The sequence below is a fragment of the Atractosteus spatula genome, chromosome 2 (assembly GCF_055471065.1).
Source record: "Atractosteus spatula isolate fAtrSpa1 chromosome 2, fAtrSpa1.hap1, whole genome shotgun sequence".
In the NCBI taxonomy this organism is placed as follows: Eukaryota; Metazoa; Chordata; class Actinopteri; order Semionotiformes; family Lepisosteidae; genus Atractosteus; species Atractosteus spatula.
Window position 1 is genome coordinate 28,656,471 of NC_142707.1, and position 26,088 is coordinate 28,682,558.

Sequence of the window (26,088 nt, forward strand, 5' to 3'; positions counted from 1 at the left end):
ATGTTATCTTGACAGTCCTAGCTGTATACAGTATGAGAAGTACAGATGCAGCCATTCAAAATGCGCGGGCGATACCGCATTATTTTGCGGTACACTGTACGCAGTCTACCGCAAGCTACCGGTAAATACCGCGAGTTACCGTAAATTCTCCTATAATACGACAAGCAAAATAATAGTATCCGGAATTTCCGCAAGGTGGAGCTAATAAAGCTCAACCTCTCATGTTTGAGCTGTGGCCATCAAAGTCTTTAACGAAGATATTACTAATAGTATTAATAATGAATGACCTTGGACAAGCTGTAAGTGTAAACTCAAAGTATTGCCCTGGTCAACATTCTTTTTTTCATTGACTGTCTTTGTAAAAGTAACACCACAGCATTTCGCAATCACGCATTTGTTTCCAATCATGCAAAGTACAGTGATTCACCATGCCTTTCACATGCTCATAAAAGAGATTGATTTAGGAACATAAACATATTACCGTATGCAAACTGTACTGTATACAGTATGTATATGTATATTTAATGTCTTAACTGTGCCCGTTTAAGTATTGAATATTCATATCTAATTTTACCACTGAAGGGAAATCTTAGTAGCTGAGCATAAAAAGAATAGGAGCATACTGCAACGCGTGTGAAGGCCATAAACGATAATAATTTTGGAACATAAACATACAGTATATGGCTGGTCTCGGTACTTTAAAGAAAACATACACGAAACATGGTTTCATTATGACCAGAATCGGTCTTGAGATATTTTTAACTTGATTTACAGTATTTGAGAGGTATGTCTTAACACCGATACTACAGTGCTTAAGTACTGCTCACGTATATGTTTCTAGGTTTATATTATGCATTTCATACGGTCAAATTACTTTTGAGCAACTAATAAGAAGCGCGAAACGGTATGCGTTTTAGTTTCGTTTTGTGCTGGGACCCGTGGATTGATTAGAGATATCAAGTACATACAAGTCATTTTTTAAATGTTGTAGTTCGTCTTGAAAAAATGTTACGAGTACATCATCTATCAACAATTACACAGGTTCTGTTTCCATATTGCGGATTTTGGTTACGTAATATTATTTTCTAGATTTCACGTTGTGAATATATGATTTGGGCAAACAGAGCCGCAAAGAAGTACATTATGGGTTGTTGTTTTTTTTTTTTTGCAGTTTTATCTAGAACAAGCGATGCTTAAACCTTTGTCTGATTCTTGTGAAACTATCCACACGACAGTTACAGTACCTAGGAGCTGACTTCAGTGATGTCACTGATGGGATGTTTCTAAAAATCCATCCTCTGTAAAACGTCTTCTCTAGTTGTCCTGCATATGTATTCGCTAATGAAGCTGTGTGTTCTGAGCCTGGATCTCTACATTTCTGTATGAACCAGCTTAGAGGGCTAAAGACAGCTTGTGTTTAAATTGAGTGTAAGGCAATTTATGCTTCTAAAGTCATGGTCAGCATTTATTATTGTACTGTGCTGTAAACTTGTTCTGTGCCAAGTCACATTATTTTATAGCGTTTTTATAGCGTTATCAAATCCGGTGGCGCTGTGTGTTAGTTTCCTGACTCCCATGTCACATGGTCTGTGATTGAAACTTGTAAAACTGGTTTAATTCGTCACAGCCAGCACTCCGGTTGTAAAGTAGAAGCAGGCGAGATTTCCAGCGAAAAACACCTCCCCCTTCTTCAGGTGTGAGGGTCTTCTGCTCAGAATGAAACGCTAAAATGTAATGTAGGCTCTGAATGGGTTCAATTATGATTTGGGCTTGATTAAGGTCACTGCCTTTCATCTAAAACCCTACTTGAATCCTTCTAAACTAAAAATCAGTGTTAGTGAGTTCTAAATAAAGAGGTATCCAGGTAACAGTGAAACGGGCGGACAGTCTGGGGAGATCGCCCGTTTTCCATGTAAATAGTTCCCTGGTCCGCACCCCTTGGTGTTTCTCTCGCTCTCTCTCGGGTCACCTGATCATTAGCTCGAAAGATTTGAGTGCTTTGTGTATATTCTAATGGTAGTGGGGGCAGGGTGTGTGGGAACAGGTTTGGTTGAAATTGCATTGGAGATCTATGTTCTTCACACCTGAAACATTTTCTCTGAAAGCATTTTCTTCGCAGTTTAACCGATCTTGTTACAGCATGTTACAGTTTACTATTATTAACCATATTAATTTTAAGTGCTTAATGTAAAATCTTGTAAAAATATATTTTCATTGTTCAAATATACATTAAGTCTGACTATCATATAATTAGTTAAATACAAAACTAAAGAAAAAATAGGGTTAAATATAATTCAAAATATTTTGCTAACAATGTTAACTGTTTATGAATAATAAAATGTATTAACTAAGGAGTAGGATGGCACAGTTGTTAGTATGTTTTTTGTTTTGTTTCTTTTTCATAAATACAACAGTAGTACCTGATGTCTCAGTGGCTTTCAAAATTAAATTATGCATGCAAACCTGTGAACTAGAAAGATAACTAAGATATCCATCCATTTATAATGGTGGCAAAGTGGTTAGCATTGCTATCTTGCAGCACTGGGGTCCTAGGTTCAATTCCTGCCATCCTGTGTGTGTGGGGTTTACATGTTCTCTCTGGGTTACATGGTTTTTCTCCATATGTGTGATATGACTCCCTCTCGCACTCCAAAACATACTGGTAAGTTAATTGGTTTATGGGAAAACTGGCCCTGGTGTGTGTGTGTTTGTGTCTGTCTGTCCTGTGATGGACTGGCGCTATGTCCAGGGTGTATTCTGCCTTGTGTCCGTTGCTTACTGGGATAGGCTCCAAATCCTCTGTACTGGATAAAGAGATTTGAAATGGAAGTAAAGGCACTGTGTGGATGGAACTATACACAGTGTTAGAAACCCACTATGAAATGGCAGCATCTCACTGAGAATAAAATATTTTATAGTGCTGGCTTAAGGAAACAGCCTTTCCACCTCTCTTGCACATCAGTATCCATACCTAGTTATTTAAACAAATTGCCTCTAATTATAAACATCTTAATATGCTGGCTCTGTGGATCCGCATCAGCTATGTTTGCCCATTCCTTCAATTCATGTGCATCCAACACACAGTTCAATGCCAGGCAACTACACATAATCTAAAATACAATCCTTATTTCAGTATCTATGTAAACATATAGTCTGTTAACTTCATCATCTTCATCAAAAGTATGCCTAACCCCATTAGGAAGTGTTCTTGTTATAAGTGTATTCCTCAGCTTTCCCCAAATTATCTTCTTCTTGCCAACATCTCTAGTCTTTTATCCTGCAATAACTCAGCCAACACTTAAATCTCCAAACGCTGCTTGTGTTAATTTCTTTAAATCACAAATATCATGTGTAAATACTGGCCATGTAATACTCTGCATTGTGGAATAATAGTTTATTTTAAAGGGAACTAGAGAAACTAGAGAAATCAAGAAAGGCTTTTTTTCTAGAATTAATAAATGCACATCCTGTTCACTGGGGAAATTAAATCCACACTGAGCAATCTTCAATATGTTCAGAATATGACAGCAAGAATCCTATCAGGGATGCATTACACCTGTTTTCAAGTCCTTGCACTGGTTACCTATCAGATTTCAAGTCAACTTCAAAATCCTTATCCTCCTTATATACTGTCCTACAACTGTTATTATTGATCTCCGAATTATTGTACTTGACATGACTTCATTCAGCCTTTCCTGAACGTCTATGACAGGCAGAGAGAGTGCTGTTTCTGGTGCGATCTTTTGCAGCTGACATTTCACTGTTTTAAACGAACAAGAAATTAGATTGCTCATAAATCACTTATTCTATATAAACACAGCGTAATTGCCCTCTGAAAATCCTCTTTTTCTTGTTCGTTTTAGAGACCTTGATCGAAACTGATTTTAGATGTCAGAAAGGATTTATTTTCTCTGTATTTCCTACATTGCTTTGTCGAGATTTTAACTTTATATCTAACTTTATATCTAGGCTCAGATTTCAACTATAAATCGTACAGTAATTAATAGCAGTAAATACTGATGTTTATACATAAAAAAGTCATGCCTTGGAGTATAGACCCCCAAAGGAATGCCATAGACTCAAACTGCAAAATAAACACATACAGAAAGAAAGTATTTGTATTGTAATTGCAAATCCTGGTACTGTATGAGTGATTGGTATGACTTTCCTCATTACAAATCTCTTATTAGAATTTAAATTTCTCTGTAACTCCAGGTCAGAACAGAGAAAATGTAACTGCCTTAAGGAGTTTACGATTATGAAAAATAGAAGGATAAGCATGATACGTATGTCTTCTGTCATTTTCTAAGTCATGTTACTGAGCACCAAATCTTATTGAGAATATGAATCCATTTAAGGTTTATACCATTAAAGTAACGGTTTATTCCATGCTGAAAATGTTTGTACCAGACTTTTTTGAGGCCTGTTTAATTGTGTCTGAAGTCTGATGTTGTAAATTTTATTGTTAAAAAGATCCATGAAAATGTCACTACTAAAGTTAGCTGGTACTGTTGGTATTGTAAGTGGCAAGTAGAGCTCATATTTTAGATTTTGTGTAGTTGCTAGCGTTGAACTGTGTGTTGGATGCACATGAATTGAAGGAATGGGCAAACATAGCTGATGCGGATCCACAGAGCCAGCATATTAAGATGTTTATAATTAGAGGCAATTTGTTTAAATAACTAGGTATGGATACTGATGTGCAAGAGAGGTGGAAAGGCTGTTTCCTTAAGCCAGCACTATAAAATGTTTTATTCTCAGTGAGATGCTGCCATTTCATAGTGGGTTTCTAACACTGTGTATAGTTCCATCCACACAGTGCCTTTACTTCCATCCATTTCTAATCTCTTTATCCAGTACAGAGGATTTGGAGCCTATCCCAGTAAGCGACGGACACAAGGCAGAATACACCCTGGACATAGCGCCAGTCCATCACAGGACAGACAGACACAAACATACACACACCAGGGCCAGTTTAAATCTAACCTCAGAACCTTTCTTTTCAGAAGACTTAGTGTCTGTATCTGCTTCATTTTCTAATTTTGTTAGCACCTCTAACTGCTTGTCTTTCTTATATGCATTTACTTTGTAATCTGTGGTCCTTTTATCTGTTTTTACATCTACTGTATTGCTTTGAGATGCCACCTTTAATGGTGATATATCAAATAAAGTTTTTTATTATTGTTATAGGGAAACATGATCAGATTTTCCCTGGTTCAGAAAAAAAGATCTAAAGTATACTAGTTTGTCACTCTTCTCATTCCCTTTGCTAAATGACTTTTCATACTAATCTGATCAATCTAACTGCCAGTTTTCTGCGCTTTCTCTATCCTGCTAGATTTGCAATTATTCTGAAAATTTTCATCTTGAAATAACTCATTTCTAAATACCTTTTTCACTGTTAACATCTTGCAGCAACTCTGCGACAAAATATACACTCTGACAGTTCATCCTGCTACCAACATTAAATAAAACAAATCTTAAGATTTCTATATTTATGTCTTTATTTAGTGGTTTCATTAGTGACAAAGGCTAAACTTTCTTGGAAAAATGTATTTTATGTGTTGCGGAAAAAACTGACTTGCTTTAACAAAATATGTTTACAAATCCTTTCACCTGGCATTTTCGTAGTTAGAAATTATGGAACGCTCTGTTAAAAGCAAGGGAGTTTTTATGTCCGTTGCAGTTCTTTTGCAACATGAATATAATTATATCGTTATTAATTTCTTGAGATACGCGATTCCATATTATATTCCCTTTTAATCAAATTCTAAAAGTATGCTTGTTGACTCCGGTATCGCGTTAGTTAAAGACTTCGATGCTTAAAATGTTTAGGGAGAAATGGAATACTGGTGTGTATGTTTTCTTTAAAGTACCGAGACCAGCCATATACTGTATGTTTAAGTTCCAAAATTAATATCGTTTATGGACTTCACACGCGTTGCAGTATGCTCCTATTCTTTTTATGCTCAGGCACTAAGTAAAAGGAGATGCTTCATATTGCTTGACTAATTTTAAAAACTAAGTTAGAAATGCAGACGCTCCCTCGGTGCGCTGCTCTGGTGCGCCGGCTCTTACACAGTGCCTGTCTGCCGTAAGCGTTACAATATACATACCCAACACTGCTTGTACCCATCTGTCATGCAAATAAAACACCTTGAATTGAATTGAATTGAGGGGAGAGGGGGGGAATACTAAAGCCAATACTGGCTCAATACCCTCGATGGGCTTTGACGTGCTAATGCGTTGGTTTAACAGTCCGGGTGTGGCAGGCTTCCAATGTCAACTCGACTCGATTGGAAGACAATGAACGTATTTTGTGATATTTAGAAATATAAATTTGTTTGGTGCGAGTGAGGTTTTATTTAATCTCTGACCAAGGGAAACGTTTCATTTTTTCAAAGAAATGTTTGTTAAAAAATAAAGTCATAGTTCTATGGGATTCAATCACAGACCATGTGACATGGGAGTCAGGAAACTAACACACAGCGCCACCGGATTTAATAACGCAATAAAAACGCTATAAAATAATGTGACTAGGCACAGAAAAAGTTTACAGCACAGTACAATAATAAATGCTGACCATGACTTTAGAAGCATAAATTACCTTACACTCAATTTAAACACAAGCTGTCTTTCTGTATGAACCTCTAAGCTGGTTCATACAGAAAATGTAGAAATGCATTAGCCTGATTATGATTAAAAAACACATAATTAAACACGCGTTTGCGATTTAAATCAGAACACGATTTAAATCAATATAAATGTTTATATTGTAACGCATACTGTCCAGCCTCCATTTCTCTATAAAAATTTACTCTGTTGCACACACACACACACTAGAAGCAGGAACCGCTGTCAGAAGGGAAGATATGTTCAAAATATCGCAAATATCGATCATGTTGCGATATTTTGAAATATAAAAGTCAATTGATTGTCCATAATATCGCTATTCTATTTTTTCGAAGAAATGTTTGTTAAAAGAAAACTCCAGCACCAGCTGGATTCGAACACACAACCTGCCAGTTGGTAGTCACGCACCTAGACCAGTAGGCTACAAGACAGCTCGCATGAACAGGCAGGCGAAACAGCCCTACACAGCCCTGTCGCAGTACACGGATATACTCATACCGTTATTAAATTCTTTAGATACGCGATTCCATATTATATTCCCTTTTAATCAAATTCTAAAAGTATGCTTGTTGACTCCGGTATCACGTTAGTTAAAGACTTCGAAGCTTAAAATGTTTAGGGAGAAATGGAATACTGGTGTGTATTTTTTTCTTTAAAGTACCAAGACCAGCTATATACTGTATGTTTATGTTCCAAAATTAATATCGTTTATGACCTTCAGATGCGTTATGCTCCTCTTCTTTTTATGCTCAGCTACTAAAATTTCCCTTTAGTGGTAAAATTCCATATAAATATTCAAAACTAAGCGGATTGAAATGTGCACAGTAAAGACATTGAATGATTAAATCTTTTCACTACCAACCAATGCACCACGAGTGCCCCTGTCGGTCATTTTGGCCAGCAAATCACTTACCGCGGTGCCCTGCGGTGCCCTGCGGTGCCCTGCGGGTTGGTTACTGCACCACGGGTTTTTACCGCTCATTTTGAATGGCTGCATCTGTATAGCTCCTGACTGTCACACTCACTGAAACTCACATAACCTAGGTGGCAGAGCAAGGGTTAAGCTCAAAGAAGCTATCTGACAACAAGCCAGATTGGATAGGGTGTCAGACATTTGCTGTGGGAAACTGTAAGACAAACTAACATTACAGTGTTATGGGAGTTTATTTTAAGTATTCAATTCACTTTTTCAATTCAGTTTTGTTCTTACATTTTTCAGTCTTTTATTAGAACAATATTTCATCCAACTGATAAGACAACAGAAACAAGATAATAACTGATAGACTATAATATTTTTAGTACAAATGATTATTAGGCATACACATTTAGAAATATTGAGATTCCACAATAAATTGTGGTCAAAACCTTTGAAGAAGTATCAATCAAGTATTGAAAAATCAGCTACAACAGATTTATAATATTAGACTCTGTGTCCAATAGATAATGCCTGAAAATGGACAAGGTTTTATTAAGAAATAAAATGTATAAGCAAATTATGCACACAATGTAAACTGTAATGTTTTGTCATGTGTATGGAATTCTGGCTTATAACACTACATGGATGCTTTCAGGTTTTATTGTTTTAAATAAAAAAGATCACGTAACTGAACTACATAGCTCATAAACACAATGATAAGAGTTAATAGATTTTCTAATATTGTGAACGAAATTTGTATATTACACTTTCTCCAATTTGTCAAAATACTACAAGATATATGTGTGTGGATGAATAAGTTGTTACGGTACTCAAAAAATTACATTGCATATTAGAATTTTAGTGGCAAAACCTCACTCACTTCATTTGTTTGATCCATCTTATGGAATAAACTTTAATTTTCTTAAGACTAAAAATTTGAAATGATCATAATGAAGAAGGTCCAATGATAATGAATACATAGATGACAGAAAAATATTTTATTTTTATTTTGATAAATTAAATGTATTGGGATTCTCAGTAAGAATTTTACTACAGGACAGGGTGATAAATCATTTACCTCGTCTCTTTATGAACTGTAGTCTTCAGAAAAAATGGGTTATGTAATTTATTGAGCATTCAGGGAAACCTAGACATGGTAAGATACTGAAGACTTTGTGAATGTGTAAAGAACTGTGAATTATAATTAGAGTTAAAATTTATAAGAGCAAAACCATAGTCACTGGCAGCATGACTGCTTTTCTTTCTGTTGAATCAGCACTTCTTCAGTTCTAAGGTTTTGGCAGTTTTGCCACTAGGCTTCCAGTATCTCATTATTACACCTGGGAATCAGTTGCCATTCCAGGTAATTTATACCAACCGCATGGCCAAAAATCAGTAAGAAAAAGGCTCAAATTTGTGGTAGTATAAAATATTAACAATTTAACAAAATTAAACTCTTTAACAATGTGATTTATAATTAAACACTACACACGGAAAAAAAAGAGTGCAGCTTTAAGGAAACAAATAATTGATACAAATCACCCACACAACACACATTCCTTTTAGCACCATTATACTGAACAAAGATTGTAAAATATTTTAACCATTCAATTACTAGAATATAGAATAGTTGTTGCATCCAGCAATGTGATCCTGTCTGACTATTTGAGCACTCATCTAAAAAGTCTTGCCTTACATGAAGTCAAGGTGGCAGTATTCTATTCAAGATCATGCTTTACCTAGAAAGATGTTGCAGAGAACAACTTCCTAAAAAAATAGTGCTTTCAATTTTCCAAATTACTGACATTGTGACAGATGAGATCTAGTAATTGTACTTCAAAATGTAATAATTTCAGAGAAATTAATGGAATCAAAAGATTATTAATCTTTTATAATTACTTTATAAGAAATGATATGAACTTCTGCTTCATTGGAGTGCTGTGCTGGTATTTGAGTCACCCTCAGTTTGAGACCTGTACTGACATGAGCCGCAGTGGTAAATGAAGATGACTACATCCTAAACAGTCGTAACCTTTGTGTTTAGATGCTCTTCATTTTAACTCTAGGGAACAAAGCCATTGACCTTCTAACTGCAGACGTTAAACATGTCCTTACCTCTCCCTGTTGAATTTGAGGGAATGAAGAATGGCAGGTCGCTTTTGCCGCAGGTTCCAGAGGTGAATGCTATCATCCGCCAAGGCACTCACGAGGGCTCCCTGGCAAACAGGAAAGGCCAATCAAACAGTATTTCAGGGCACCCTGTTACATTTCTGAATAAGACAAACCTACAGGGGTATTTTGAGTCTAGGGAGCAGAGACTGCACAGGGACAAACACCTGTCATAGCAGTGCTTCAGCATTCTGAACCATCACCTCTCTAACATGGATGATTCAGATAATGAAAACACACTGTTAAAATGAATTGCTCTTATACCTCAATGTTTCATTGAACACAAATGTTACAAACATTGTCGGCATATACTACTAAAAGTTTTTATTCAAGAAGACAGTTAATTGTAAATGTAGGTAAATCCCAGCCAGAAATACACGTTATCTAAGATGGTGATGATTAAATCAGCTCTCCAATGGTCAGCAGCTTGGCTGGTCAGGTGAGAACAAAGCCATTCTGCAGTCACTCTATAACATATGTGAGTCTATAACATCTTTCAATCCTGTTAGCTGTGATTTATCACATGGTATCCTATGCATGTGTACATTTCCACACATAACAGCAAACATGTTTGCCCCTCTCCCTCTTCCTAAAGTTATGAATATTAACATGACACTTCTTCCAAAGTCACTGTGATTCACAGCCAGCGGCAAAGAAACAGCGAGGGATGCTCTCTCCTCCCTGAGGCACAATGCTGACTCAATACTCTTGCTGACTCAGAGACAGGCAGGAACAGGGATGTCTGCTAGGAGTGTGACAAGGGAGTGAATGAGTGAATGCTGCAAGAGAAATGAAAAGCAAACCAACAAATGAGGCAGAAAAATAAATGATGGACAGAATAAGTGAAATGAAGAGATGAAATTAGAGAATGGTAATTGGGTAGCTACAATCAAGTCTCAATAAAGCTATGAGGATTCACACAACTTAAGAGACTGTGGTATTAAAGATATTTAAGGTATTTGTTTTCATCTACTCCTACCACGACAGTACGTTTTGCAAACTAAAACTTTAAAATTTAACTACAAGCGTGCAGGTGACAAAAGTGACAGGGGAGATTAAAACAGCAACTGAGTAGATTCCAATCAAGGCTGTAGTTTTTTAGAGCATTCCTTCCTTTCAGCAGCAGAGCAGCAACAATATCTAGAACTGATTAGTTAAGGTACATAATGTGCTTTTAAGACAAACACAGTTTGTTGATAATCCACACATAGCTCATAAAATTGCTCATAAAAATGAATGCATGTGTTATGTTCGCTCAGCTACTCCACAGTCCACCCTTGCTGTTCTTCAGTGGGGCGTGGTGCAGATTCAGTGGCTGGAGGCCATGCCTTCACTCTGCCTTGATCACCGTGGAGACAGTTGAAGCAGAACACCTGGATTTAGAAGAACTTTCACTGTAGCAGGTGCTCTGAAGGTATTTAAACCCTGTTCAGCCTTTCCTCAGCAATCCGGTATGGATGTCTGTATTTCAGTTCTGAGCCACCGTTCCAGCCTCCCAGTGGAGCCCTTCCTGCTGCTGGTTTCCAGTTTCCTCGGGCTCCGTCTGGGAGCTTTTGTCCATGGCAGTGCTGCCCGGAAGATTCCAGTGGTCTGAAGTGGAGACCCGTCCTTAGCAGATGTCTCCACTGGCCCGGTCCAGAAGGCGCCCGGGAAACTGGTTTTCCCAGAAATACTCTTCCTGCAGAAGTTCTTGAGGCTCACTGGTAACATAAATACCAGCATGTACCGAGAATGCTCAGGTTCCACTGGTGTATTCAGGGAGACTGAACCCAATTACAAACAACATTGGTTAGAAAATGGAAATGCATTTCATAAACCCAATAAACTCACTAACTGTATCCTACTGTATAATGCCCACCTATCAGGTGTGTAATGATTGCAGAATTCACGCAACCAAGAATCAATGCATATTACAGAATACATTCTAAAGTTGTAGGGCTTCAGTACCTAAATGATTATGGGTGTGACAGGAAATGCTAGCACCTAACTATACAATTTTAGCAAATGATCCTAGTTTTACTTTCACACCTCGGATTAACTTTCTTTCCAATTGGAATCTTCTTACCAAAGTGAACAAAAGATAAAAGTCAAACAATAAGAAAACATGACCTTGTAACAGATGCACATGTATGGGAGAAAAATTATTTCTTATCCTTTGCTATAAAAGGAAGCCAGCATTGACAAAAGCACTGACAAAAGTGTAGGTCCACTTAAAGGTAAGTGTGCAGCATTACTCAGCTTAAATGTATCCAGTCACACAGGTGAAATAATCATTAGAAAACTGACCACAGAAATGTAACAATCTATTACCAGTATTAATGCTTTATTTATTTAGCACATCTAAGTTAAATGGCACCACAAATTTGCCTACATATTTTGCAAGATTTAAAGCATCATAACCACAGAAATAATACTCTACCAAAATTATTTCCTTCTGCAAACATTTCTGCTGGGTCTCAACAACAGTTCCATTTCACAGTTTTCAGATTGTACTTGGCATTGCATCATCAACACAATATGGCCTTTAGAGCGAACAGCAGTTTTCTTCTGTGAAAAGCGCTTTGAGTGGAGTGTCCAGAAAGCAATTGTAAGCAATTATTATTAATCAAAGAAACTTGGCAAGTTCTGTCACATTTACAAATAAGGTACATACTGTCCTTTCCATTGGCTTTACAAACACCTTGTTAAACTCACAACAGCACATCCGGTACCTGAGGAATTACCTTATTAGCATCAACCAATGTTTCAACGTTGTAACAACATAGGGCATTCTAAAACTTAACATGGAACCTTCTCTAAGGTACAGACTAAAGATAATTTAACAGGTTTTTTGCCCTTATGTATTATGGTGACATCACAGCCTTGTGAGACAAAGAAAAGCTGGTGAGTGTCATTTCAAGCCCAGTCAACATTATCAAAATTGATTACTAATGGAAATGTATATAGTATATCCTTTCAAACTTTCCCAATGCAACAGAGTTTTTTTCAGTGACTAGCCAACCCCAGGATTATGTTGTTCAATGTTTCCATTAAAGGCCGAAATTCAAGACCCAGTAAATTGAACACCACAGCATATTTTATCCCTCCACACTAACAATTCCATTCCATGCTGCAACCTATAAAAAAATCAATGTTTTTTAACAAATTGTGCACCCAGCTTTGTGTTTTCAATGTTTTATGCTTTTTTATTAATTAAAATTAGATAGACAATACAAAAATGTGTGGCATTAAGATCTGTGTAGCTTTCTGAGTGCTAGACAAAGCTGGCAAAGGCAAATATTTTATATTAAGGATTGCTGAAAGGGTACAATTATTAAAGAGGTGGCTTTAAGAAACGATTACCTGTGAAAAATAGTATTATTTTAGCTCCTCAACACTAACCTCTTAAACACTGAGTACTCAGGAAGAAAACTAGACTTTCTAAGCATTCCTGGGAGACAAGGTGGCTGACAGTGCAAAATCAGGTAAGCACATAGGCCAGATGCAGGCCTGGGGGCTAGAGAAGAGTTGAGTCACCCATTCCATTGAGAATTTCAAGGCCATTACTAACCTCATTAATCAGGAACTGGAGCTGGATCACTGCTGCTCCGCTGTCATGCTGGCAGTAGCATTCCACTCCTGGGCGGCCGAAACTGACATCAACTTGGTTAAGGAATGATTCGCAGGGATATTAAGGTAGAGGAATAAAAACAATATTAGCACACAGCAAAGGAGCCAGGAGCCTGGTGTTACATTTTTGATTGGCCCTGTTCTTCTTCAGTCCAAATCAAATGTACACTGAAGAAAGGCACATTGTACAACACAGTTCAATAATGATTACCTCACCCGGTCTGTAATAATGGGTGGTTAGTTGGGATCCCTTTAAGAAATTATTTTATTCTACAGTGTTTTCAGAAAGTATTCACTCACATTGAATTGTTTCACAAGTTATATAAAAAATAAATACATTACTTACAAATGAAGCCATATCAAAGTGGAACAAAAGTTCTGGAAATATTTTACATGTAGAGACAAAGATCTTGGAAGGAGTATGAAAACATATCTAGGGTGTTGTAAGTTCCCAGGTGCACAGACATGCTCATTATTAGGAAATGGAAAGAATATGGAATGACCCAGAATTTTCCTAGAAAAGCCCATTTTCCCAAACTGATTAGCCAGGCAAGAACGACCTTGGTCACAGAAGAGACCAACAATCCAATGACCACCCTGACAAACTACAGTGGATATAAAAAGTCTACACACTCTTATTGAAATTGCAGGTTTTTTCATTTAAATTATTTTTCCTAATAATTATCTATTTGTTTTTCTCTTGAATTTTGTTGGATGTAAGGTAACATGGAAAGATGGAAAATGTCTGACATGATTTATCTTGATTTCTGGCTTTACATCACAAAAACCTGCAATTTCAATCAAGGTGTGTAGACTTTTTTATATCCACTGTACAAAGTTCCCTGGCTAATTTAGAATACCTGTCCAGAGGAGGACGATCTCTGCAACTATACTGTACATAAATTTAGGCTCTATGGGAGAGTGGCTTGATGGAAGCCACACCTGACAAAAGACAATATAATAGTATGTGGCAACCCTGAGACCATGTGGCAATAGATTCCCTGGTCTGATTAAATACAATTTGAAATATTTGGCCTGGAAGCAAAGCACTATGCGTAGCAAACCGAATTAATCACCTGTTTAATACCATCCTTATCACGAAGCATGGTGGTGGCAGCATTAACATACTGTGTGGAGATGCTTTTCTGTGGCAAGGACTTGGGCACTTTTAAGAACAGAGGAAAGAACGAAGCCAATACAGACACACCTTCCCCAACTTGATGGAGCAAATCTGCAAGGAAGGATGGGCAAATATCACCAAATCCTGATTTGTAAACCTCATACATACCCAAGAGGCCTGTAATTACGGCAAAAGATTCCTCTACTAAGTATTGACTCATTTTTACTAATGACTAAGTAAAAATATTTTACTTCATTGCTTCATACATTATTGTTAACAATAAAATATTTTTCCCTGTTTAAATTGCTGTACCTGTTGTGTGAATCAAGGGTAATGTCATTTCAATGCATTAAATATTCTAGTTGTACTGTATCACAACAATATTTACAATTGTTCAGGAGGGGGGTGGATACTTTCTGAAGGCATTGTATCAGCTTATACTAATAATTTTAATAATGGAGTTTAACTCTTAGGGACTGTTATGCAAGATAAGTCATATAGACCCAACATCTATGATCTTTATCATATCTTTTAAATACTGACAATGTTAAGAAAATAAAACAAAGCATAGGGAAGCACCTATTGCCCACCTACATCAGCAGCTTAAGCACTGCTCCTTGTCAATACAGCTTTGCACATTCCCCGCAATGCTATCTAATGTTTCATTAACAGTGACAGGAAATCCATTATTCAGAAGATGAAAAACAAAATATTGGTCTATTAAAATACTTTAAAAGTATCTTTTTTCCTGCAGTGAGCTAGTATTTAGAACAGATAAAAGTCAGCTGTGACTATCATTATATATTAACAGGTGTCTCTTCATTGATTACTTGCCATAATTTTAGAGCTTTCCTCACAAAAACAAAGTCAATGTAGATCTTAAAGGTTTTTCTTTTGAATAAAAAGAACATTAATAGGTAAAGAACATTTACTAATTACATGGGGCCATTTAGCTCATCTAGTATATTTGTTCTTCAGTAGCTAATTGATGCAAGGATTTCATCCAGCTGTTTCTTGAAAGTCAGGGAATCAGCTTCAACAACAAAGCTCAGGAGCTTACATACTCCCACAAATCTCTGTGTAAAGACGAGCCTCTTGTTTTCAGTTTTAAATGCCCTTCCTATGTAATTGAACAATTTTCCAATCTCAAAAATGCAAAGAAGATTTTCATTTTATACATTAGAGAAAACCACACATACTCAATGACAGTATGAAAACCATTTGCAGCCACTCTACAATTTGTTTAATTCAAAAATGCATATCATTTTAAGTCCACAACACAGCGATCTTGAGAAAAAAATCAAACTTCGGACAATTTTACTGTTTTATTTGTAGACAACAAAAGAACCTACAGTGATGCAACACTCATTACCCCAACACTCAATTTAACTCAAGTTAAAAGCAACATCAGAGCACCAGCCCAGTACCATTCATAACTGTAAAATGCCATAAGAAAAACATCACAAATCACAATTGTGTGAAACAAAAAGACAAACTATCGTGCTATCTCTCTAAGATTAAGTGAAAAGTGAATTTTATTATACAATAGGGATAAAAGCAAATGAAAGGTTGTCAAAAAGTAAAATTGGAAAGTTAGCTAGAACAAGTTTGCAGTTGAATTTCCTTTCACTATTACTTTCCCAAATGACCTAATACAATCTGTAGCACTTACTGTAAGTTGAAGTGAAGCCTCTACTCCAATAAATACATTTAGTTATGTGCCAGAAATGTACATAAAGTAAGAAGATAAGATTCCCTATCCCAAATGCGAATGCAGTGCATTATGAAAATATCTGCAAAATCTATAATTGTTTAGTGGTGGATTACCTTTGCATGGTGCACATTTTGTAAAACGCTCTCCAGATTATCCTGCTCTAGTATTAGCCATGATCTTAAGTTGTGAGAAAAAGCTTGTGAACCCTTTGGAATGATCTGGATTTCTGTATAAATCTTCATCTAAGTCATAGTAATAAATAAAGACAGTCTTATTTAACAAACAACACATACAACATTTTACAACATTGCTTTGTTTAAACAATCAAGGTGATTGATGGAAAAAGTATGTGACCCTCTAGGATAATGACATCTTGAAAAGAGGGTAACTGAAGTCAGGTATTCCAATCAATGAGTCAGGTGTTCCAATCAATTCAGATGTGGGTTTGACCTGCCCTGCCATATACAAAAACACACAATTTTAGTTACCTGCTCTCCACAACAGAATTCTGTTGAAGTACAATATAGCCCGATCAAAAGAGATTTCAAACGACCTCAGAAGAAGAGCTGTTGAAGCTCATAAGACTGGAAAGGATTACAAAAGGATTTCTAAAGACTTGGGCCTCCATCAGTCCACAGTCCAGCAGATAGTTTACAAATGAAAGAATTTCAGCACCATTGTTACTCTCCCTAGGCATGAGCATCCTACAAAGATCAGTGCAAGGGCACGCCATACAATCCTCAGACAGATGACAAAAAACCCTAGGGTGACAGCTAAGGATCTGCAGGCACCCCTTGCACTTGATAACATCTGTGTTCATGAGTCTACCATAAGAAAAACACTGAACAAGAGTGGTGTTCATGGGAGGTTACCATGGAGGAAACCACTGCTCTCCACAAAAAACTTTGCTGCCCATCTCAAATTTGCTAAAGACCAGCTGGATGTTCCACAGCAACAATGAAACAATATTCTGTGGACAGACAAGACAAAAGTTTAACTTTATGGAAAATGTATGCAGCGTTATGTTTGGAGAAAACAAAACACTGCATACCAACACCAAAACTTCATCCCAGCTGTGAAGCATGGTGGAGGGAGTATAATGGTGTGGGGCTGCTTTGCTGCCTCAGGGCCTGGACGGATTGCAATCATTGAGGGGCCAATGAATTCCAGGTTGTATCAGGAAATTCTACAGCAGAATGTCATGGTGTCTGTCTGTGATCTAAAAGTCAGAAGAAGTTGGTTCATGCAACATGACAATGATCCAAAACACAGAAGTAAATCAAACAGAAGAAATTCCGTATTTTAGAATGGCCAAGTCAGAGTCCTGACCTCAATCCCATTGAAATGCTGTGGCGTGATCTGAAGCACGCCTTTCAATAAAGACATCCCAAAAATATACATGAACTTAGACAGTTTTGTATAGAGGAATGGGCCAAGGTACCTCATAACCGCTGCGCAGGTCTGATCAGCAGCTACAGAAAGCGCTTGGTTGAGGTTATTGCCAATAAAGGAGATTCCACAAGTTACTATATCTAAGGGTTCACATAATTTTTCCATCAGTGACCTTGATTGTTTAAACCATTTGTTCAATAAAGATATGGCAATGTAAAATGTTGTGTGTTGTTTGTTCAATAAGACTGTCTTTATTATTATTACTTAGATGAAGATCAGATCACATTTTAGGATCTATTCATGCAAAAATCCAGATAATTTCAAAGGGTTCACAAACTTTTTCTCACAACTGTAACTACAAACACCCCATGAAAACACTTTTAACAAACTGCTGTCAAGGTTAAAGGTTTTGAACTTGCTGTGAAGGAAACTTCCTGCTTGCACGAGTTCCAGCCTGCCTCCCATTACTAGAGTCCCACCGAAGGAAGTGTACAAAACACATGGCATTGTGATTGGTCGATCGGAACTCTCTTAGCTACCACTAAAACAGGGATCCCTGTAGCTTTGCAGGGACATTAGCTATAGACTGTAGATGGTAGATATAGTGTCAAAAGATGAATGGCTTGATGATTAAGCAGGTCAGAGGAGCCTGTCTGCACATTCTTATTCTCTCCATGTGGGAACAGGAGTTGTCACTATGAGCTACAGCAAGTCAAAACAACTGCAAAATGTTTGTGTGTATAATTACATCAAGAGCCCCTCATACTGTTTGTGAAAATACAAAATAAATGCACAATAAAATATAGTCCATATCCACTTAAACTACACCCTAAAAATACATAAAAATGAAATTAAATAAACCCTGCAAAAATGTGACCTTCCAAAATTAAAACTGACAAAGACAATGGGAATAAACGTAGAAATGCTTAGGAATAAACGTGTACTGTATGTTAGGGTGGTGTAAGTGCTGGAATTTAATAATAGGATACTGGTGACAAACATTTACCTAAATTAATTATTTCAAGGAAGCAACTGATTCTCCTAATAAAGCACAGCCATCTCAAGATGCACAGAACAAATCTCAGGATTGTAAATGAAAAACCCCCAGAGCTCTCTGGAAATTAACTGAAAAGTCACATGATACATCAGTAATCTAAGGTCAGGAAGAGCAACAATAAACAAAATACCACACAAACCACTTAAAGGGAAACTGCAGTCCCAATTTCCCAGACTATGAAATCTCGGTAACAAAATAAATAAACACAAAATCATAAACTTTGTGAAAGTACTGTATGGTCGCCATTTCTGTTGTGGTAATATGGAACAAGCTACCCAGTTAGCTCATTGAAGCCAAAATCTTGACTACCTTTAAAGAAACGTCTCGAACAGATCGACTGATGAAGTACTTACTATCAAATGGGCTAAATGACTAAGTGGTGTCCTCTAGACTGTAAATGTTCTAATGATTAACCCTCAGACCATCTTTTGTACAGGATGTACAAATGTTAACTGCATCAAGAAGGGCTCTAATTCACTACTGTTCCATTTTCAAATAAAAGCAGAATGAACTGACATAAGAGATTAAGGGAAAAAACAATTTTAATAGCTGCATGTTTTTAAGTTAAAAGTCACAAGGCAGATTTGCAAAGCCTCCAAAGAGGTATCAACAGTAATGCAAGTCATAAACATTTTCTGAGAGCACTTGTTCATTGTCAGGGTATATTCATAAAGGTAGGACCCACAGAAATCTAGATAGCTTTGGAACTGAATGTAATCAAACTGTGATTTAACTTTTGCCTGATGCCATGGGGCAGTGAATTTGCATCTATAGAGTTATATATGGAATCCTTTATTTCCTACTGCAGCAGTTCAAACCTGTGAACACAGGACAAACTCTGACTGTGATATCATCTAAAGTTACTTCTTTTAGTTTTCTACACATGCAAAATAGCACGTGAGCAGATAGTATCATAGTCCTGGTCAAGAGAAAGTTACTGCAGCTTGCAAGGAACATTTGTTTCATATATATTTGTTTAAATATAGAAATAAAACAGTTACAAAAATAAAAAGACAAGTCTACCCTGTAAAAATGAAACTTGATTCACATTTCAAAAGGTACTCAAAATAATAGAACTGTCAAAATAACTTCTGCTTGTCAAAATTGTCTGACACCCACCCACAGACAAGTCAAAAGACTCCAGGTTGAACACCTTCTGCTCTAATAAAAGCTCAGCAATTATTGCAAAGGTTTTAGCAACAATTTTGTGACATGTAACCAACTTCCTTCAACTTTGCTCCCATCATATTGGATAATTAATGGCTTTAAAACACAGAGTAGTTCAACTCCATTAGCCATTGAAGCTTTTTTTATTCTTTTTGGGGGACTTTATGAAAACAGTTATTGGTTCAGATCTACAGCAAATTGCAAGAAAGCACTATCTGGTTTCTAAAATATGGAACATACTGTACAATTTTATTCAGGAGTTTATCGTTGTAGCTATTTCAATCATATGAAAACTCCTTGCAACAACAAATTTACATAATCTAAGTTTTTTTAAAGTGGAAAAACCTCCAGCAACTCAGCTATTCTTCCCACCTGATTACTTATAAATAAATAGGAATTAGATAGATATATACTTTATTGATCCCATGAGGGAAATTGCAGTGCAACAGCAGCTTAACACAGACAACAAAGCTTAACACAGCTTAACACAGACAACATAACGAATGATACAATAATAATAATAATACAATACAATCAGTACAGTGAGGGGTGCACTAAAAGAGTTACTCACAGTCCAGGACACACAAAGAACAAACTAGAACAGAACAGTATGCAGAAAAACCATATTGCACATATGAATATAAATATACAGTGGTGTGAAAAAGTGTTTGCCCCCTTCCTGATTTCTTATTTTTTTGCATGTTTGTCACACTGAAATGTTTCAGATCATCAAACAAATTGAAATATTAGACAAAGATAACACAAGTAAACACAAAATGCAGTTTTTAAATGAAGGTTTTTATTATTAAGGGAAAAAAAAAATCCAAACCTACATGGCCCTGTGTGAAAAAGTGATTGCCCCCTAAACCTAATAACTGGTTGGGCCACCCTTAGCAGCAACAACTGCAATCAAGCATTTGCGATAACTGGCAATGAGTCTTTTACAGCGCTGTGGAAAAATTTTGGCCCACTCATCTTTGCAGAATTGTTGTAATTCAGCCACATTGGAGGGTTTTCGAGCCTTAACCGCTTTTTTAAGGTCATGCCACAACATCTCAATCGGATTCAGGTCAGGACTTTGACTAGGCCACTCCAAAGTCTTCATTTTGTTTTTCTTAAGCCATTCAGAGGTGGACTTGCTGGTGTGTTTTGGATCATTGTCCTGCTGCAGAACCCAAGTGAGCTTCAGCTTGAGGTCACGAACAGATGGCCGGACATTCTCCTTCAGGATTTTTTGGTAGACAGCAGAATTCATTGTTCCATTTACCACAGCAAGTCTTCCAGGTCCTGAAGCAGCAAAACAGCCCCAGACCATCACACTACCACCACCATATTTTACTGTTGGTATGATGTTCCTTTTCTGAAATGCTGTGTTACTTTTACGCCAGATGTAATGGGACACACACCTTCCAAAAAGTTCAACTTTTGTCTTGTCAGTCCACAGAGTATTTTCCCAAAAGTCTTGGGGATCATCAAGATGTTTTCTGGCAAAACTGAGACGAGCCTTTACAGTATGTTCTTTTTGCTCAGCAGTGGTTTTCGTCTTGGAACTCTGCCATGCAGGCCATTTTTGCCCAGTCTCTTTCTTATGGTGGAGTCATGAACACTGACCTTAACTGAGGCAAGTGAAGCCTGCAGTTCTTTGGATGTTGTTGTGGGGTTTTTTGTGACCTCTTGGATGAGTCGTCGCTGCGCTCTTGGGGTAATTTTGGTCGGCCGGCCACTCCTGGGAAGGTTCACCACTGTTCCATGTTTTCGCCATTTGTGGATAATGGCTCTCACTGTGGTTCGCTGGAGTCCCAAAGCTTTAGAAATGGCTTTATAACCTTTTCCAGACTGATAAATCTCAATTACTCTGTTTCTCATTTGTTCCTGCATTTGTTTGGATCGCAGCATGATGTCTAGCTTTTGAGGATCTTTTGGTCTACTTCACTTTGTCATGCAGGTCCTATTTAAGTGATTTCTTGATTGAGAACAGGTGTGGCAGTAATCAGGCCTGGGTGTGGCTAGAGAAATTGAACTCAGCTTTCCAAAGATGTGATAAACCACAGTTGATTTATGTTTTAACAGGGGGGGCAATCACTTTTTCACACAGAGCCATGTAGGTTTGGATTTTTTTTTCCCTTAATAATAAAAACCTTCATTTAAAAACTGCATTTTGTGTTTACTTGTGTTATCTTTGTCTAATATTTCAATTTGTTTGATGATCTGAAACATTTCAGTGTGACAAACATGCAAAAAAATAAGAAATCAGGAAGGGGGCAAACACTTTTTCACACCACTGTAGATGTAAATATAGATATATAACATAAATATAAATGTATTGCACGGGTCCTAGCATATATTGCACAAAAAAACGGTTGTAAACGTGAAAAGAAAAGAACAGATGTAGCAGTAGATGTATTCAGTCCAGAAACAGGTCACTGTCAATGTTGCCTCTGCCCAGACGCAAGGTGGATGCGTTGTACAGTCTAATGGCTGAAGGCAAGAATGACCTCCTGTAGCACTCCCTGTCGCACCGTGGATGAATCATTCTATTGCTGAACATGCTCTTCATTTCTACAAGCCTGTCATAGAGTGGATGGGAGATGTTGTCCATGATGGCCTCTAGTTTCAACACCATTCTCCACTCAGCCACTACCTCCAAGGGATCCAGGTCAGACCCAATGACAGAACTTGCTCTCCTGATGAGCTTGTTCAGCCTTTTAGAATCCACTGCTCTAATCCCAGGGCCCCAGCATACCACTGCTTAGAAAATGGCGCTCACTACCACCGACTGATAGAACATATATAGCATCTTACTACATACATTTAAGGACCTGAGCCTCCTCAAGAAGTAAAGTCGGCTCTGTCCCTTCTTATAGATGGCCTCAATGTTCTTAGACCATTCCAGTCTATCGTTGATGTGCACTCCCAGGTACTTGTACGAGTCCACCATCTCCACGCCACTCCCATGGATGTAGACAGGAGTAGGTTTGACCTTTTTCCTCCTGAAATCTACCACCAGTTCCTTTGTCTTTGTTACATTCAGTTCCAAATGGTTCTCCCCACACCACTCCACAAAGCTGCTGACCAGTCCTCTGTACTCCTCCTCCTGCCTCCTTAGGTATGTAGGAATTTCTAAATATTTGCTGTGCAGAACAAGAATTGGTTATATCAAAAGCAAAGATAAACTGCATCTGTTGCAACTGCCATTATTTATCTAACACACCTCTACTATATGATACGTCTTGATCATCAATTCTTATCACAAGCAATGATAAAAAAATAGATTACAGCTCACAGCTCTCTTTCCTGGAGTCATTATAGCACCACGCACTTATGCAGCAGCCAGCAGATGGCACATGACGAGTTCTTATATAGTAATAAAAAGCTTAAAAGAAACGGCTGTTATTTTATTGACACAGTAGTCTGATCTCTGCATACATAAGCACTAACAACATAACCCAATACTACTCAATTTAGTAAACTAAAGTAGCTGCCAGTCCTCCAGTAAGTAAATCCCGCTATACTGATTTAACAGTGGTATGGTTTGTTAAGTGACCATTGAGCCAAAAAAATTGCCACACGACAGTTTCGGCAAGCAGAGCCTTCAACACAAACTCAATCTGAGGTTGCTACGAGTGTTGAGAAGGGGGTAAAAAAATTCTAACAAGATATTATAAATTTTAGGTTTTCATTTTTCCAAATTTAAAGGAAACTACACGAATTCATCGAGATTTAGAGTAATACCAGAAAAGGTCACAATTTACTGTATTTACCTGTACTTCTGTTTTTAAATTTAAAAAAACTTGAAGCAAATAATTTACTCAATTAAAATCATTTTCATATAAGCTAAACAAAAATTCACTATTTTATTGAACCCAGACTGACATAAAAACAATAATTTGTTGTTAAGCAGACCTCCCCATCTGCATTAATCTATCATTTTTCTATTGATCCTATGATCTCATCCATCTCTTTTTTAAAAGAAGCCAGAGTATCATCCTTAACAACATAACTGGTCAGATTATATGTTGGCATGCAATAAAGGTTGCAGTAATTTACGTACAGTAATAGAATAAAGAATAGAGACTAAATATAATCAAGCAAATGCCAAAATGAAATGACAAAAGTTCCAGAAGCTCTTAAATCTGATAATTATTAACATATTTTTGTGCATTTTTATGACCAGTTATAACAGTATAATGTACTCAAAGTTCTGAAGAATTTTTATGGCAAGATTATAAAAGTAATTGGCTCATTATTTCAACAACAATCATATTAATAGTTTTTTAGGTATAGCATACTCGGTCCACAATTATGAGTTGTAGATATTGTAGATACAGTTTCAACACAAAATGTCCAATATTCAATAGATTAGTTGCCAATGGAGGGTAATTTGCAATGAATATCACAGATTAAATGACAAAACTTTCATTCAAAACAAAAGCGATTGAAAAACCTAACAAAGGCCACTGAGTTTAAAAAGATAAAAAAGGCAATTCAGTCAATTAAGAAAGCAAGGTTTAATATGAAAATAATGCAAATTAACCAGCTTCTGCTGCAGAAGTTACTGAACATAAATGTAATTCTAAGATTGGAAATGTTCTTGTGATCGTTTTCTAATCAAAATACGAACATTTGGCCGAGTTAAAACCCTGCAAACTAAGTGATAATCATCATTATACATAGTAATACAGCCTGGTGCATGCAGTTGTCCAAGATGTCATCCTGATATTAAAAGCAAATGAATGACTGTGAAAATTCACATGATGCTGTTCACAATTAATTCATTCAATTACATGACTATGCCCTATTTTTTTCTGTTTTAAATAGAATATTTTATTAAAATATTTTTTCTAATACAATTGAAATGGGACACATTTGTATCTTATGAAAAACACATTTTTGTATTTCATTCAAATAAAAAAAACATTCAGTCTCTTAAAAGAGGCAAGCTGCATTGCAGCAACTGTTGGTACATATTTTCATATATACTGTTCTTTTTCAGGAGGGATGCGCTTTCTGAGACAGCAAGCCCTATTGTTTCGGTGACAGTGGCAATTACGTGCTCACTCAGAAGAGTGGGAGGAATCTGCAAGCAGTTTTGTGGGCCGGTCTCACTTCAAAGGAAAGCTGAACACTTGTCTGATCTTGGAGTTCACACTGATCTCTCTCCCTCCTACACAGTTTTATAGCAAAAGAGTTACAGAACTGTATTCTTAAAGCATCACTAGGAAAAGTAATACAAGGATCATGGGAATTATCAAATTTTCTCCTCAGACATCCTAAGTGAAGCCTGAAATCCCAGTTTTCCTTCCCACACCATGAAAAATCAATGTACCCCTGTGTATAAAGTAAGACATGAAATAGCCCTTAGCATTAAAATTAAACAAGAAAAACAATCAGCTGTAGAATACTTTAACAATCTATTACTTTTTTACAAAACATTTATTGTACTAGTAGTAGTGTGTGGAATTACTAAAATAACACAAAAACCTATCAATACCTTACCCTCTTATCTACAACCGTAATAATCTGCAATAGGCAACATTACTTCTCTAGTTGAGAAGCCCTCACCACATCTGACAGCTCATTTTCAAATGGTAATTCTCCTCAAAGAATATAGACTAGCATGTGCCCGTTTACTTGACTTTTACTTTTAGGTCCAACTCCCTCAAATGTTCAATGAATCTCAAATCTGGCATGGTAAGTCCTGTTCTCCAAGAAAGCCTTTGTGACACAAGCAGTAGTGCTCCACTGCAATGCCGTCTTGTTACCATGAAAGACAGGCAGGAAACAAAGTCCCAGGACTTAATCCATGTAGCAGTAAGGTTGGCATCAATGCCAACAAGAAGAGCTGTTCCACAACTAGACCACTCTGCACAGAACAGCATATCTAGAGACCCCACCACAACAATCTTTTACAGCTTTTTGTCAAAGTCCAACACTCATTGACATCCAATAGGGTGTTCTACACAAAACATTGATACTCTGATTAAGGGGACATTGCTCAAAAAATGAAAAGTCCCCCAGAAATGACTCAGACCTGCCTCTTAAATAACCAACAGCACAAAGCCATTGTTCCTTTAAATACTGGTTCCAGGCTTGACATTCAATAATTAAAATCACCTCACCAACTGTACCCAATTAATTCTTGCGCTAGGAAGACAAGTAGTGCTTATGCAACAATCAAAGCGACCTATCAAACATGATCTTGTTGGAGAAAGTTTCCCTCTTCTTCTCAAAAGTTAAAAAGTTTTTATTTAATGCGCATGGGAGTGAAACACACAGAGATGCTCAGTGTATTTTTCTCAAGGTAATTAAAT

General features: G+C 37.0%; 1 protein-coding gene across 9 annotated transcripts in view; it reads right to left on the bottom strand.

Annotated features, from left to right (window-relative positions):
• Nucleotides 1-26,088, bottom strand: part of LOC148839504 (syntaxin-binding protein 5) — a 203,080-nt gene that overhangs the window by 131,057 nt on the left and 45,935 nt on the right. For all 9 annotated transcript variants that reach the window (XM_088927892.1, XM_088927876.1, XM_088927847.1 and 6 more), the window contains exons 3-4: nucleotides 13,269-13,350; nucleotides 9,665-9,765 (exon numbers count right to left, since the gene is read on the bottom strand). In XM_088927892.1, coding sequence (XP_088784018.1) covers nucleotides 9,665-9,765; nucleotides 13,269-13,350 — 183 coding nt within the window. The remainder of the gene's footprint in view (nucleotides 1-9,664; nucleotides 9,766-13,268; nucleotides 13,351-26,088) is intronic.